General features: G+C 40.9%; 1 protein-coding gene across 3 annotated transcripts in view; it reads left to right on the top strand.

The window, feature by feature from the left end:
- The window catches only part of LAMA4 (laminin, alpha 4), a 148,355-nt gene that overhangs the window by 46,786 nt on the left and 84,067 nt on the right, over window positions 1-17,502 (top strand). For all 3 annotated transcript variants that reach the window (XM_011935032.1, XM_011935031.1, XM_011935030.1), the window contains exons 4-6: window positions 1,420-1,544; window positions 6,892-6,972; window positions 16,675-16,889. In XM_011935032.1, the coding sequence (XP_011790422.1) occupies window positions 1,420-1,544; window positions 6,892-6,972; window positions 16,675-16,889 (421 nt within the window). The remainder of the gene's footprint in view (window positions 1-1,419; window positions 1,545-6,891; window positions 6,973-16,674; window positions 16,890-17,502) is intronic.

Raw genomic sequence — 17,502 nt, 5'->3', positions numbered from 1 at the left:
GGTTGGGGGGGAGGAGTGGAAATAGGAACATACTTCAGGATTGTTGTGAGAATTAAGTCAGTTAATCCATATAAAATATTTAGAGCAGAGCCTTGCTGTTCTTTTATTCTGAACCTCAAATAAAGCATAAAGGCCAAAATAAGGAACTCAAGAGTTCAGCCCACTGCTATTCCATCTTGCTTTCCCAAGATTCCTCCACTGTTTTTAAAAAGTTGTTCTGTGGAAGCTCGTATGCATCTGCATGACTAAGGCAACTGCTCAAATAGGAGGGTGCTTCTTCAATGGCATTCTAATTCTAACAGTATAATTTTCCACTGCAACCCCAGTTCAACCTTTATACACTCTGATGAAGGTAAAGATGAAAATGTAGAGCTAATGGCTTTGCCTTGAACCATCTAGTACAATCCCATAGAAGAAAGCTGTTTGTGTGTTAGCTCACTGCCCCCTTGTAGAAATTAATTCATCAGTTTGACAGTTACTGAATGCCTACTTCATTCGAGTTAATGGCAATACAGTGCTGAAAGACACAGAGTTGGGGAGGGGTGATGAGGCTGAGAACAGATAATAGCACTACAGTGTGGGTGGTGGAAAAGAAGGAAGGACTCTGAAAGGGAGAATTAGGATTTACTTTGAAGAGATTTTGCAGCCTAGTGTGATCTTGAATGATGAATGGCATTCCAGACAGAAGGGTCAGCCTGCTTTGTGCTTTTACTCCTATAATCCTTACTACAAGTGGAAAAATCGTGCAAAAAAAAAATCCTCCTTACTGTTTCTTGTCTGTCACTATCCAAGATACAAACCCATGAGCAGAATGCTCTTTATCTACCTTCTACTCCATTTATACTACGATCTGACACATTTTATTCTTCAAGACCATAAATCCTTATTGTTCCCATTGTCATGGGTAAGTACCAGAAGGATGTTGTTTGTTTGTTTGGTTGGTTGGTTGGTTGGTTGGTTGGTTGGTTGGTTGGTTGATTGGTTGGTTGGTTGATTGGTTGGTTGGTTGGTTGGTTGATTGGTTGGTTGGTTGGTTGGTTGGTTGGTTTCTCATTTCATATTCATTTGAAGTCAATAAGCCGATATTTCTGGAACATCCAGGGTTTGATCATTCTGATTATCACTCTGAATTGAAATGAGTAACTGATGAACAATCTCCTCTGCACACAAACTCTGAAGTCCCCAGGCTACTAGCACACACACAAAAGACCAGGAAAAATTCATTCACCACTGACCCACACTTTCTGGCATTGACTGGGGCCTGGGTGACTCCTCGTACTAATTAGTACTGCCACACACTGTCTGTGCTATCTGACCTGACGTCCCTTTTGCTTGAAAAAATATTGCATGATGCTTAGGTTTGCTGTCTCTAAAATTTCTTTTGCATCCTCATCAATCTTCTTGTCTTTTGTCTCATAGCACTGCCAGCGGAACACAACAGGAGAGCGCTGTGAAAAATGTCTGGATGGTTATATCGGAGATTCCATCAGGGGAGCACCCCGATTCTGCCAGCCGTGCCCCTGTCCCCTACCCCACTTGGCCAAGTAAGTCCTAAAGGAGGATGGTCTCTTCTAATGATCAGTCTATGTTATTTTTTTATTTTGTTTTGTTTTGCCTTATCCAGAGTTCTGAAGCTTCTCCACAGGCAAAACCTCATATTGAGATGAGACTGGAAAAGATAGAGAAAAGGTTTCTCATCTAAGTACACCACCTGGAAAACTTAAGCACTTACAATATAGATGACATCTCTGTTCCCAAAATATTGGGGTGCCTCATAAGGTCAATAAAGTCTCCTAAGTTTTATAAGCAAGGATAGTCTCATCTTTTCTTGACTATCCCTTGACCTAGAGCAAATCACAACTGGTAATACCAACAGACTCATCATAATATCACATTTTCAGTACTATTGCCTCTTATGATTTTCATAAAGGAAACATTTCCCTACATATGGCTTTTCACTCAGAATTAGAACACAGATCAACAGAATGCATGCTTTAGGCCAGTCAGCTCACGGAAGATTTACAGGAACACTTTCTGGCTATGTTTTGACCTGAGTGAGAAGTTAAAGGAAAGAGACATCCATTTTAATGGAAATAATGGAATGTTTCCATAAATCCAGTAATTAAGTCATCACTGGCCATTTTATTCTCTTTAAAATGACAGAGTATGGAATTCAACAGGTATGGTGACACATGGTTTTCCAAATAACCAATTCTCTGACACCAACTGGGTGTCCTACAACCAATTCGGTTCTGACACTAAGTTTCCACAGTCAGCACAGATCCCATAGGTTAAGAAATCAGTTCCACAGGACTGCCCCCATTACAAATGCCAGCCAAAAATGAGGTCCCCACGCTAGTTCACACTTCTTCCCAGAAGACCGCAAATTTGGGAAGGATCCCTCAACCTCTCCCCAGGTTTGACAGTTCATTAAGATGATTCACAGAGTTTAGAAAAGTGCTATGCTTATGACTGTCAGTTTATTATAAAGGTTACAACTCCAAAAGAGCTACATGAAAGTGATGCATAGAGCAGGATATGGAGAGGTGGGAGCGAAGAAGGAGAGCGTGCAGAGACTCCATGCTGTCTGCTGGAGCACTGCGCTCTCAGCACCTCCATGTGTCACCATCCAGAAGCCCCCCAAGCCTTGTTGCTCAGGAGTTTTTAATCAAAGTTTCATGTCATAGGTATGATTGGTCAAATCACTGGCCATTGGTAACTGAACTCAATCTCCAGCCTCTCTCTCCTCCCTAGAGGGTGGGGGTGGGGAGAGTTGAAATTCCCAACGTCTAATTACATGTTTATGTTTGGTTCCTTGGTGGTTCCTCTGGTCATGGGCTCCCACTCTGAAGATATCTAGGGATCCACTGTGAGTCACCTCATTAGCATAAACTCAGATATGGTTAAAAGGTGGCTGTTATGAATAACAAAAGACAGCCTTTTCCCTCAGGAAATTCCAAGAATTACAGGAGTTCTGTGCCAGGAACCAGAGACAAAGGCTAAATACTGTTTTTGTTTTTTTTTTTATTATGCCACAAATGGAAAGAGTAGCCAATTTAGGTTCATATTCATATTTTGACACATAATACCTGTGTGATCTCAGGCAAGTTACTTTCTCCCTAGATCTCACTTTCCATGGGATTTGAAGTCAAGAAGCCTGGGTTCAGATCTTGGCTCTATTCCTTGGTTCATTTACCAGCCCCATATCTCAGATTTTCTCTTAGTACAGTAAGTCAAACTAGAAAGTACGGATCTGCATCATAGAGTTGTGAGGACTGGACCAGGATAATATGTGGGGAGCATTTGGGTTGGTGCCCTGAACATGGAAAGGTATGAGGTAGATGTTGCCTTTCTTGAACACATACCGCTGTATTTTTTCTAATACTTAGATTTTTCTTACTCAATGCCTGGCACTGTTCTAAGTGTTTGGATGTAATATTTATGTAATTGATAGCTGTTTTAAAGATTAAATGATACACATAAAATGACTTTTAAAAATCTGAATGCTTACTACACACACACACTCACTCATACTCACACACTTACTGATAAACAGAAAAGAAAAAGAGAGATGGCAATCAGATTCCCCCAAAGTTTTTTCCTTAACTGAACACCAATATCAACTAACATTTTACTTAATAGCTTGTGATGTATTCAAATACTACGACAAGTCTAACAGTCAGAGTAGTCAGACGTTTTTCAGCCCCATCCTTCTTTAGAAACTATTAAACTGCCTCAGACCTTGCTCTGTAATTTTTCATGTCTGATAGTATTAATAACTTGTGCAAAATGGATGGTACTCACAATGAGGGTAGAAAATGCAAACATTAACTCTTCTGTTATTTTCACTCAAGTATGTCCTGATTTACGAGCTCCCTTCACTCCGTCTTGGTATAGTTTTTCATTGTTCATTAATATTCGGCTCTCAAGCATTAGTCTTAATCACATCTGGTGAGATATTTAGCACAGTTCTCTTGCCATGGTGTATTTTGTTATATATGTTACCTCCAACTTCCTCATAGCTGGTTTCACTCGTTCTCTCATAAAGATGTTGTGTAGCCTCAGCTGCTCAGAAAAGGCTTATAAGCGTCGAGCTCCAGTTTTTGCAGACAGTAGCAGATGAATTAGGCAGCCAGTCTCAGATGGTTCTTTCTAATTATGTTGTTCCACTTTTGTACTTTTCACCCTATTTGCATGACAAGACTTTCTTATCTAAATTACCTGGTCTTAGGATATGAGACCTTTAGAACATCATTCCCTATGGACTGAGAAGCCTTGTCTACATGCAATTATATATTTATTGAGCACTTATTATACACTGGTATAAAAACTGGTATTCAGTACTTTCTATGTGCCAGTCATGCACTAGTCGCTGGTGACACAACTAGTGTTAGCAGTGAATAAAACAGTCAAAAAATCTCACCTTTATTGAGATAGGTCAAAAGACAGCAGTGTTTTGAAACTCCTAGAGCAAATGACCCTTTACCTTTTGAATCACATTATCCAGTATGTTCGTTGAGCAAGAAGCATTTCTGAATGCTGTTAACTCTAAGAAATGAAGTCACAAGTTGCCAACTGTGAAATGAGTCTCCTTTCCTGAAAGAGGAAACAGTTTCCAAAGGCATCAAGGCACCACGTCTGCCCGTGTTTTTTCTCTGTGTAAGTGGATCCAGGGTTCAAAGATGCACTGAAGGGACTTAGAGAATATGCTCTAAAGTTGGATACATATTCACAGATATGAAAACTCAAGTCTCTAATAGTACAGATTCAAGGCTGAAAAACCTACTGAAAATGAAAATGAAATCAAAAGTGTGTCACCTATACGTAAATATTATGTCGGTGTAGGAAGGAATTAGTAAGGGTGTGAAAGACCAAGGGATTTTACAGATTTTTCTCTAGTGACAACAGCTCTACTTCTTGAATCCCTTGCCGGGGAATCTGGCTGCAAAAAAGGAGAGGAGGGGTTAGTCTCTGATCATGGAACAGAACAAATTTTCTTGGCTTCTAAAAAGTTCTAACCTTTAATCTGGCCTTATTATTAACTTAGTTAGCTTATCTCAAATACTAGTTAAATATCTTATCAAAAATCAAATGCCCATTGCCTCTTTCAGCTTTTTAAGGAATTCATATTGCTACTTTCTATAGAAATGGAAGTTCCAGGATGTTTCAGAAAGGTGTCTAGTTTAGACTCTGAATTACACTTTGAAACCTTCATGAAGCTGAGCCCATAGACGCAGGACTTGGATTTCCAGTTACAAGAAAGCAAGGAAATAATGCTTGAGGGGGTTAAGCAAACAAACAAACGGCCGAGTCTATTTTTCTCTAAGTTCCTAAGGATTTTCTAAGAGCAAAAGACACCCTTCCACCGGAAACGGGCACCACACTGGTTACAGTGGGCTGAGAGAGACGCAGTATTTTCACTCTCCTAGCCAAAACCAGACAAAACATAAACAGTTAATGCTGATGAGAAACAAAAATGAACCCTTGAGGGCTGGCCCTGCCGCTGAGTCTGCCTTCACCGCAGACACCAGTGGTCATGCCGTTGTTCCCAGGGACGATTTGCATAATGTCCATGTATTTATCTGGGGGTTGGCCAGGCGTCCTCCATCTCTACCAGTAGCTATGGAAATCGCTCCAATTAAGGAAAATGTCATCTGTTTGAAACAGCAGGACATCAGCTACAGGCGGATGACTCCAGATGCCCCAGCAGATGTTGCATCCTTCAAGCGTGGGCGGGCTGCTGGGTGGAACACCTTCAAAGAAAGGTGGAAGCGAGGGTTCCTGTTCTGGACTCTTAACTGACAGTGGTTCTTTAAGTAGGCTAAGAAATCAGAACAAGAAAATAAAGGGTAAAAGGGGAAAGAAATGTAATTTTGTTGGAATGTTTTTATCAAACTGTTAGAGAAAATAAATTGTGGGTGTTGCCTTTCACTGAGAAGCACATATTGTTTTCTGACTGATTTTAGAAGTGTCTTCAAATAAATAAACACATCTATTTGCTTTCCTCCAAACACCATTAGGGTAAGAAATGCTGATACATAAAGGAACAAGAGAGCAGCGGGTCACACTTTATTGGTTGTGCAGTACCAAAGCCAAAGCTAATTTAAAAGTCCTTAAAATTTTACATACACACACACAGCCCCCTATGCCCCACACAATTCATGTGTCTATGAAGAATTTTCCAAACACGTGGAGACCATAACCCCATTTCCCTTGCCTTAATAATGAGGAGACTTATTTATTCCACTAAACCAACATTTTTATTACTTTTTTGTCCTGTGTCCTAATTTTTATTATCTTTTAAAAAAAGAAAGAAGGAAGAGAGAGGGTTCCATGGGATAAAATCCTTTTATGGTGGGTCCTATGTTTTGCTGCAGTACTTGACTGGGACTTTCATCAACTCAGCCAGTTTCAGCACCCTTATTTCCAATGTTTAAAGTACACAAGAAAGAAATTAAAATTCTGTGGAGATTATATAGTTTAGAACTGGTTCCTTCCCTTTAAAACTGGACAAGTTCTAGTGCAGAAAAAAAAGGGGAAACTTTTAAATGACTACACAGACAGTGATGGAAATAAAAGGGGATTCTCCTATAAATCCAAAATTGCAGGTAGAATTTGATTATTTCCGGCTTTGGAATACATATTTTGGACTTGTGCTTGAAATATACATATAGGACCTGGGAAATGGCCCCACCAACGAATGGCATTTTCTTCTGGGGCCTGCTGGCCTAACCTTTCCTGCAAGGTAAATGTGTACAAGTTTAAATAAAGAAAATGATTACACCCATTGGAACTTAAATGGGACCATCATAGAGGTAATCTGATAAAAAGTTAAGACAGTCTCTTTGCTATTGTATGGAATTGACTTCTAATATTTGCTTCCAACTTTAGTTTTGCAGAATCCTGCTATAGGAAAAATGGAGCTGTTCGGTGCATTTGTAAAGAAAATTATGCTGGACCTAACTGTGAAAGGTAAGCCAATAAAATTCTCTTATTTTCTGTGTAGGTCAAAGGAAGCTTTCTGTTTCTTACACTGAACAGCTCTGCCATACTCCCATTGGGTTGGTCCTGAAGGAGATGCTTAAGTGTGGTTGAGGGACGCATTTCAAAACCCCTTAGGGAAGCTTCTCCCAAATCCCATCCCCCAGATACAGCAAATAACAATATGCTTCCTAGGGCTTGAGGCCAGGGCCACATCTCAGCGTAAGCACACAGGGAAAAAGGAAATTGAGGACGTGTGTTTTGAAAAGACTCTCTGGATGGTTTTGGTAGTACTCTTTTCTCTCTCCATCATTGAGGAATACTACTAAAATTAGTGTTCCCCAAAAAAGAGTGAGGTTTCCTCAGTAAATAAAATGTGAATTACCTTTTGTCAATACAGCAATAAATTAGAAAAAAAAAAATCCACAAAGCTATTATTTTGCCCATTCTTTATGCCAGCTTTATACCATACTAAAAAGGAAACAAATTCCACAGGAGTTTGGGCTTTCTGGATCCCTGGCTGGTATTTACATATGACATTCTTTTCTTTTTTTTCTTTTTTTTTGGATTATATTTTAAGTTCTGGGATACATATGCAGAACGTGCAGGTTTGTTATATAATATACATGTTCTATGGCGTTTTGCTGCACCCATCAACCTGTCATCCACATTAGGTAGTTCTCCTAATGCGATCCCTCCCCTTGCCCCCTAACCCCCGACAGGCCCTGGTGTGTGATGTTCCCCTCCGAAGAACGTGTGGTGTTTGATTTTCTGTTCCTGTGTTAGTTTGTTGAGAATGTTGGTTTCCAGCTTCATCCATGTCCCTGCAGGACACAAACTCATCCTTTTTTATGACTGCATAATATTCCATGGTGTATATGTGCCACATGTTCTTTATCCAGTCTATCATTGATGGGCATTTGGGTTGGTTCCAAGTCCTTGCTATTGTGAATAGTGCTGCAATAAACATGTGTGCATGTGTGTTTATAGTAGAATGATTTGTAATCCTTTGGGTATATGCCCAGTAATGGGATTGCTGGGTCAAATGGTAATTCTGGTTCTAGATCATTGAGGAATGGCCAGACTGTCTTCCTCAATGGTTGAATTAATTTACACTTCCACCAACAGTGTAAAAGCATTCCTATTTCTCCACATCCTCTCCAGCATCTGTTGTTACCTGACTTTTTATTGATTGCCATTCTAACTGGCATGAGATGGTATCTCATTGTGGTTTTGATTTGCATTTCTCTAATGACCAGTGATGATGAGCTTTTTTTCATGTTTGTTGGCCGCATAAATGTCTTCTTTTGAAAAGCACATGACACTGTTTTCTAAACTGCTCTGGGCTTTGCTCATGTAAGAAAGGCCTTCTCCGCAGAGCACGAGAGGCTTTCCACTGAATGACTCCTGGTAAGATATTTCCCATTCCCTCCACCTGCCAGCTGCTCACAGTATTGTAAGATAAAATTACTTTTGCTAAAAGAGTCTCTCAGACAGGTTTTCTTGTTTTTAACAGAAATGCTATTAACATTGGCCTCACCATTGTGTTTAGGCAGCTAAATGATGTGTAGTGCCCTAAAGACAGGGAAAGAAGAGCCAAGTAGAACTAGTCAAGCACCCAGTCACTCATTTGCAGGCCCTCAACAGCACAGATGGGCTCACAAACTCAACCTGGGGCTCAAAATGTAAACTTTAAATTATAAGCAATCTCACTTCCAAAGAAAATACCTTCTATCTCTCAAAAAGTGAGTCTGAAACTCAAAAAAAAACAAAAAACAACAACAAAAAAAACCACAGTATCTGTGATACAGAGAAAAATCTTTACACTTGGAAGGCATTATTATTATGATTATTAAATGTGCAAAATGTGGATAATTATTTCACTAAAGGGTTGTGGACTTTTAAAAATTTATTTCTTTATTGCCATAAGAGGGAAAGTGAGCTTAAGGCCCACATGAATTTCATCTCTTAGGAGGGACTGACAGAGATGATCGATTACATTGGGTTGATTAATGTTTGTGACACACTTATCCTATATTTCCTTACTTGGGGACACAGGAATAGGAGGCACCTGATCTACTCATTTTCTGGCTCACAGGAGGTCTGCGGCGGTTGTTAATCAGCCAGGATGGAGCTTTTTCTCCTCAGTATCTGAGGTTAAATTCAGTTTAGTTTGATAATGACTAAGCAGTATTGCTAATGGGTGTTCGATGGCCCCCATGGGGAGAGTTAATGGCCTGAGATAGAGCCCTGCTGACCAAATGCAAAGCTCCCAGAAGTGAAATCGCCTGGACCCTAAGGGCACAGTCCTGTAAAATCACACAGGGGTGCAGAGAAGGGTTCTGTCATCCCAAACCCTCAACAGGACAGCATGTCCCGCTCTGACAAGGAATTACAGATGATAAATGCCTCAGCCCACATAGGAGGCTCACGAGCTCTGCCATTACCCAGTAAGACTGGGTCAGATGTGCGGCTGGAGTGGTAGGCTCCAGACAAGAGCAATAGTCTGGGAAGTGAAAGTAGAGTGTTGAAAAGAAGAGATTTGTGCATCAGCCTGGCTAGTGTGAGTCTCAGCTCCACCACTTTGTGACCTACCCGGGCAAGTTCTTTGACCTCTCCAAGTGCCAATTTCCACTTGTACAGAATGGAGAAAATAAAGTTACCCATCTCATAAAACTGTTATGAGATAATACTGTAAAGTTTTTAATATGGGACCTGGCACTGAATAAATGCTCAGTAAGAATTAGCAGGTGACAGTATGAGTCATGGTGGTCATTGTCCAGCTTCTGCCACTGCCAAATGTGTTCCTGGGACACGTTGGCTCATTTCCCCCGAGTCCCAGTTTCCTTAGCTAGAAATTATGGTTCTGAGCTAAATAGTGCCACTGATTAATGGTCACTAGTGTCCTTGTTGCATTACATTCTTCATCTGTCATCTTCACAGCCACCTTAGAAAAGGTTGTATTTTGTCATCTTGCAGATGAAGACACTGAGCCAGAAGGGCTTCATCTTCCAAATGGTGGTGGCCTTTGCTGCTTTTCATTTGTGTTTGACCCTGGGAATAAGAGGAGGATTTCTGCTTGAACAGCCAAGCTCTTAAGTTGCCTGAGTTAACATTTGCCTAATCTGTGTTTTCAATGTATTTGTGAACTTGAACCTCTCCAAAAGAGCTTTTCTAAATATGCAGCTGATTTGTATGGATATCTATTTAAACACAGGTAATAATTAGTCCAAACCAAGAACATGCTAGTTCTTTTTGCACTTTAGAGATCATTGAGTCTGTCTCCGGGAAAACTTTGGATTCCTGAGCCCTCCCCAACTGCCCTTTACCACCCACTGAAAAAGAATATCCAGGGCTCAGGCCCAGGACCTGTATTTTGACTTCCCATTGGATTCTCATGCACCAGGACTCTTACTGCTTTGTGAACTACTGCTCTACCTCGACCTTCAATACCACACTCTCATACTAGGGAAATATTTCTCAAACCGTGACTTAAGAATGTTGGTTGTCCTTGGAAATGAAGGTGCGTGAGTTCTCAGTGAATATTTTCCCAATTTTATGTTTAATTTTAATAATAACTTTAAGGAAAACATTCATTGAAACATGTTCTGGACTTTCTGCTGAAGATCTCCCTCAGTGCTGGCAGAAAATAATAGAGGTGACAGCGTGTCAATGACACATTACAGACAATTGGAAGTCAAGTGGCATGACATCAAGGCAAACTGTACAACTAAAGATTCCAAAATGAAAATTGGTGAGACACATAAGTCGTCACATGGCACATGGCTGGATTTGCATGCTGAATGCAAGCAGTCTCTACCACATCATTTTGCAAGTGGACATTTGGTTACAAGACAACATCAATTATTGTATTGAATTAATGTGAATCTGAAATTGATTAGTTTCATAGTTTTATTTATGTTGTATTTGAAAATTTATTTTGGTTTTCAAGACATGTAAAAACCGTAGACATAAGGAGTTTCTAGCTAGCTTCATGTTTGAAATATTTAAAGATAATTCAAGCTAACACTGGAAGGGGTATTATAAGAAAATGCTTTTCCTTTTAAAAGAATCCATGTTATGTACAAATTTGCAAAACATTGGTCTAAAACATAAAGCATGTTTTACTTACTCTGCCTCTTACACTACTGGCTAAAAAACAGCTTAAGCACACCGATCTGCCTTGTCTTAACAATTAGGTCCATGAGTGTTGGCCTGCTCTGGGCCCTACCTGTCTTTCCTCCTTAAAGACCTTCTCCCACCTCACACTTTAAACTCCCCATGTTGGACATGCCACTCCCCAAATCCACCAGATCAGCTGGCAAGCTTTCCACATTGTATTGTATTTAAACCATGATCATGATGATAAAAATAATGTTTATTAAGTACTTACTGGGTGGTGTATCAGGCACTGATGTAAAAACTTTACAGACAATGACTTAAGCCTCAAAAGCCCCCAAAATCCTCTGGGATACCGTTTTCACCCTTATTTACAGAGGAAGAAATGCGACATAATTTAAGTCACTTGCTCAAAATCACACAATGGCTTCTTTATCTGTCTGTGAAACCATGAGCTGCTTGACAGATGCAGTATCATATCCCTCCTCTGTCTGTTCTTCCCCCAGCACAGTATCTGGCGTGTTGAAGACCTCAGTTGTTTTTATTTAAGTAAAAATGATTTTTTCTCAATAAGAAATAACAGCAGCACTTTTCATGTTCCTTTAAAAAAGGTACTATGTAGCGACAAGAGTCAGCCATTCCTTGCCCTGTTTTACCCCCAACCTCCCACCCCATTCCAGGAAAACGGAAAGGGTGACCCAGAGTTGAGTGAGTCTGGCTGAATAGAGATTGCAAATGGAAGTTGTCTTCTGATACAAATAATTGTAAAATGCACAAGCCTTGTAGAGTTTTGCAGTTCTCATTCTCATCCCAGTAGGAACAACTAAGAACATTTTGAAGATGAGGTGCTCCCTTGGGCAGCATCTATACTAAAATTGGAACAACCTGGAGAAGATTAGCACGGTGTCTGTGCAAGGATGATGCACAGAATCGTGAAGCAGCCCACGTTTTTTATCCCACATGCTCTCCCACATATGAGGGAGCTAAAGAAACTTGAGCTCATAGAAGTAGAGAGAGTAATTCTGATTTTTAGAGGCTGAGAAAGGTGGCAGGTGGTAGGTGATGGGGGGAAGGATAGGGAAATGCTGGTTAACAGACACAAACTTACAGCTAGAAATAAGTTGTAGCTTTCTACAGCATTCTAGGGTGAATATAGTTAACCATTTAGTTTCTGTTTTCCAAAAACTAGAAAAGAGGATTCTGAATGTTCACAATACACAGAAATGACAAATGTTCTAGGTGATGAGATATTAATTACCTTGATTTGATCAGTATACATTGTATACATGTATGGGAATATCACTCTGTATCCCATAAATATGTATCATTACATGTCAACTAAAAAATAAAAGGGAAAAAAAATCCTTGTTCAGGACTCACCAGCTTCACCTGCCCCCAAATATATAATACATAGTAGTGTGTAGTGTGTGTGCGTGTGTGTGTGTATACTTAGTTCATTTAAAAAGTAAGATGAGGAACCTGAGACTCTGAGCCAGAAATGACTTAATCTAACATCACACAATTGGGTTAGCAATAAATCCAAAACTAAAACCCAGGACCCTCAACGTTCAATACCGTTTTCAGTCATATGATCTCAATGCCTCAGTATTCACACTGCCTCCCATAGCAAATTTAACAGTATACTTTCATGCGTCAAACTTAGGGTGGAGTGAGAAACATGCTAAGACTACGTGGTAATTGATACGTGAATCTTGTTGCTTAAGGATCAGAAGAAAAGAAGGGAGCAAATTAAAGCAAATCCAAAGTGACTTAAACCCCTAACAGGAAAGGCAGTACACAGTATCATCAGAGATGAAGATGATAATCATAATGATTTCAATGATGGCCTTGATGATGGAAAAGAAGAATAAGGAAGAAGAACAAGAGAAAGCTAACATTTATGGAGGTTTACTGTGATGCGAGGATTTAGTCTAATTCTCTCTGAAGACATCAAGTTTTTCACACTTAAGCCCTGTTATTTGCATAGAGTTCTTATGATTCCGTACTCTCTAGCTTGCCCAACTCCTGAGTTCTTGTCCTGTGACCCTGAATAGGTTACATACGTTTTCCTAGCCTCATTTCTCAGTCTTTCATAAAGAAGTGGAGAGCATTTACATGATACCTACTTTGCAACAAGTGCTTTTTTATTTTTTTCCATGCCATTTTGTTTAATCCCAATGACAGCTACAGAGTGACATCCCTCCCAGAAAGATTTCTGAGCCACCTAGCCCAGGAGTTTGAGCACTCTTGATAAAGACTTTCAGTGCCAGTTTTAGAGCCCGGGGAGGAGGAGCAGAAGACAAAGAGAAAGGGCGGGCGGAGGGGCGGGCGGAGTGGGGGATCTTCAAACATTCCTGAAACAAAGTTTTTGGTCAAAATAATGTTTTTTTCTAAACAAAATATCTTTCGGTTGTCCATTTTGCCCAAGTAATATAATCACTAACCAAAATGGCAGTTTCATATGCCACAATCCTTTCATTTGAGCTATAAACTTATCAGTTCTATTTTCCCTGGATGGATCAAGTCATTAATAGACTAGAAATGAGATTATGGAAGAAAAAATAGGACCAAGCTACTGGGTACCAAGGCGCCAATGCTGACTCTACATTCAAATACTGGTGCTTTTGTGTCTTTGTTGTTAGTTCTTTGAGGGTGGGCTTGGGCACTTTTATAATCATTAATTTATTAATTAGTTCATTCTTTACTGCTAGACTGCTGGAGTGGAAAGAACATTAAGCCTGGAGTCCCACAGAGGTTTGAGCTATGCAGCAATGAACAAGTCATTTAGCTTCTCTGCCTTCTAGCTTTCTTATCTATAAAAGTAGGGCTTTGTCAGGGACTATCATAAGTAAACTTTTGTATGCTCATTTTGTTAAATCCATAGGGTACAGAGTTTTGACTACAACTTCAGAGTTGTAGTCAAACTCTGAACCTACCACCGGAAGATGTTCTTGAGACTCAGAGTAACTCAAAGTAGGTTTCCACTGTGATTGAGACTCCAACTTACACAATAGAAAATTTGAGTTTTCTCTTGTAAAAGACCAGGGGACCTCCTATGGAAAGCACATGCAGTGGAATTAAATGGTAAGAAAGTTACCGGCATCTGACGTCTGTGAGCTTGGGCAACCCCTTCACTCCCAGACCTTAAGATTCCCAGCTACACATTGAGCTGGTAGATCTGAGTCTCATTTCTGTCAGCGCAAAAGCCTAATATTCTCTGTTTGGTGAATCGCAGTAAAGGCCAGAAATTCAATCCAGCCACACATTCCATAGAGGAATAATTTTTGCTGGCTTAGGGACCTGCAGGCCTATAAATCTGAGGTGCAAAGACATGAGAAAGTGTGCATAACAACACTCATTGACTATTTCCTCTCGGGGTGTCTCTTTGTGGGTTGTGTAGAACTTACACTCATCCCCGTCTTTTTCTTAGACCTGAGTTCTAAGTTCATATTCTGTATCATTATGTTTAATTCATCTGCTATTCTTTCAGAGCATGGGCTATGTGTTTTTCTTCATCCTGTCTCCCTCTTTGCCTTACATAAAATGGACATGAATTGTCCTTGTGTTGTATGAATCCACTTATTCATTTACAGCAGCAGCAGTGTGGTCCAGGGTGGAACAAAAGAAAGAACTCCAGGGTCAGAAGGTTTGGACCTTGCACTATGACTTTCCAACTACGTGACCGTGGAAAACTGAAGTAGCCTCCCAGAATACCAGGCCCGTGTGGCCTCCCTCCCAGGGTGTCTGCGGTAACTCAATAAACTCACATAGATGAAGCTATGAGGCTCAGTGCAGGTAAAGAGTTTAAAGACTGACCATATACTATCACTACAACTACACCAAGAAACTGAGACATGGGAACAGAGGCTGAAGGAACATACACAAAACATTAACAGTGACTTTTTTAGGGTCCTGGGATTACAGATGTGATTTTTTTTTTTTATCTGTTTTTCAAATGTTCTGAATCATAATTCCCTTACTTTAAAGGGAATCCTTTTTAAAAAAAATGTAGTGTTTATTATTACTGGCCAGGGCTTGTTGATTTCCTTGGAAAGATCTCCCTTCCTTTCCACTCCCAAGGCCAACACCCTAGCCCAGGCCCTCTGCACCCCACCCCCTCCCTCTGCTCCAGCCTGTAGTCCATCCTGCATGCTGAAGCCAGCACCAGCTGCCTTCACTACCACTTCCATCATGCTCAAAACCCTTTGCTGACTCTCTTTCTTTTTCTCTCTCATGCATCAGAACTAACTTCTCTACCTGACCTTCAATCCCATTATGATGTGACCACCTGTTCTTTCCGGCTACTCCCAAAGTGTCTGCAGCTCCAGTTGGCCCATCTTCCACGCTAGTTTAGAGTCCACAGCAAAAGAGAGTGCACAATTAGCCAACAAGCATGTAGCTTGAACTGTACAGTGCTCTTACAAAGTTTGAATCAACTTTTAAAGATTGGAATTTCACATAAACATCCAAATTTCTGCTTTTTTCTCCAAAAATAAAATATGGCAACGTAAGTCCTTCATCCTCTCAAGGCTCTAGGCTGGCAACAATCACCTGGAGCCTAGTAACAGCTGTTCCCTTAGATGGGGCCTACAGGCCCACCATTCACAGCAGGGCCTCTGCTGCCCTGCAGGGCACCTTTGGGGAAAGTAGGGAAAGGCAGTTCTTCTCTGGGCAGAGACAGCCTCACCTAGAATGCATAGCTTGGCAAGCCAAGCAAAGGCTGGATGGATTTTAGTCTCCATTCTCCAACTCAGCTGGGCGGTCTCATCAAAGACCCAGCCAGCATGACCATAGGCACTGGCTCTGCCCACACAATAAATGCAGGTAGGCACCTGGCCTCTGTGGGTGCACTTATCCAAAACATCCACGGCAGTCTGGGCTCCAACTCCATTGATTTGTGGTACTCTCAGCTCTGCCATCTGCTTTGACTCCAAGCTGGCTTTGCTCAGTCAAAAGTTGCTTCCAGGAGCAACCTCTTCATTCACCTGAAGGTTGCTTCCAGGAGCTGCCTCTTCATTCACCTGAAGATGCAGAGAATGCCGCCCCATGACCCTCAAACGAGAGGCCAAGCTACACTCCTGAGTCAATCCCTTTCAGCCAGGAGAATACCAGGCACTGACTGGCTCAAGCTTAGTTACTTAAACAATTCATTGTGACTAGACAGATCAATGTTTCTCAGCAGAGGTGCTATTAACGTTGTGGCTAGGACATTTCCCAGCTGTATGCTACAGATAACATCTCACTGCAGTACCTTTGGCATATCTGGTCCCACCCATCATATATCATTTGTGTATACCAGTTCCCTGGCTGGATATACTAGTTCAATCCTATAGCTGGAAGTCTAGCTGAACTGAATGGCCTACAGATGAAGTGAACCAAATGATCAATAATAATGGGGAGGGATGGTTCCTTAAAAACAAAGTCTGGTCCTGTGAAGAAGATGAAAGAGTGCAAATGGATGGTGGGAGGGCAATCAACACTTACCCACTACATCTTTCTTCTTTGTAGGAAAGAAGATTAAAAGGAAGAAAAACTATGATGCTAAATGTTTAAATGTGTGATATTCCTCTTCAGATGTGCTCCTGGTTACTACGGAAACCCCTTACTCATTGGAAGCACCTGTAAGAAATGTGACTGCAGTGGAAATTCAGATCCCAACCTGATCTTTGAAGATTGTGATGAAGTCACTGGCCAGTGTAGGAACTGCTTACGCAACACCACCGGATTCAAGTGTGAACGCTGCGCTCCTGGCTACTATGGGGATGCCAGGATAGCCAAGAACTGTGCAGGTGCAGTATCATAAATGCTAAGCCAGCTACCTGGCCAACATGACCCTCAGCCAATACTGAACTTAGATGAAGAATTTCTCTTGGGGAAGTATTGTGAGTGCCCCCTTGTCACTTTCCCAGGGCAATATACATTCTCAATAATATGCATCCTAAACTCACCAGAAATAGAAATTTATATCAAGGCTACTAATATAACCTTGCTCATGGGTGGAATAAACTAGGAGACACTAACACAAATGAACTTTTGTCTTAGCATCTTATATCCTTCCAGTTTTAATCAAAGAAATAAATGAGACTTCTATGGATTACCTGCCATTAACCAGGAAACTGAATGAAATCTTGCATGGTTCAGGCCAGGCATGATGGCTCACTCCTGTAATCCCAGCACTTTGGGAGGCTGAGGCAGGCAGATCACTTGAGGCCAGGAGTTCAAGACCAGCCTGGCCAATGTGGCAAAACCTTATCTCTACTAAAAATACAAAAATTAGCTAGGCATAGTGGTGGGTGCCTATTGCCCCACCCAGCATCCCTTGAACCCAGGAGGTAGAGGCAGATGTTGCCATGAGCCAAGATTGTGCCACTGCACTCTAGCCTGTGTGACAGAGCGACTCTT

Source organism: Colobus angolensis, unplaced genomic scaffold (genome assembly GCF_000951035.1).
Source record: "Colobus angolensis palliatus isolate OR3802 unplaced genomic scaffold, Cang.pa_1.0 Scaffold14, whole genome shotgun sequence".
NCBI lineage: Eukaryota > Metazoa > Chordata > Mammalia > Primates > Cercopithecidae > Colobus > Colobus angolensis.
This window is presented reverse-complemented; position numbering and strand designations above follow the sequence as displayed.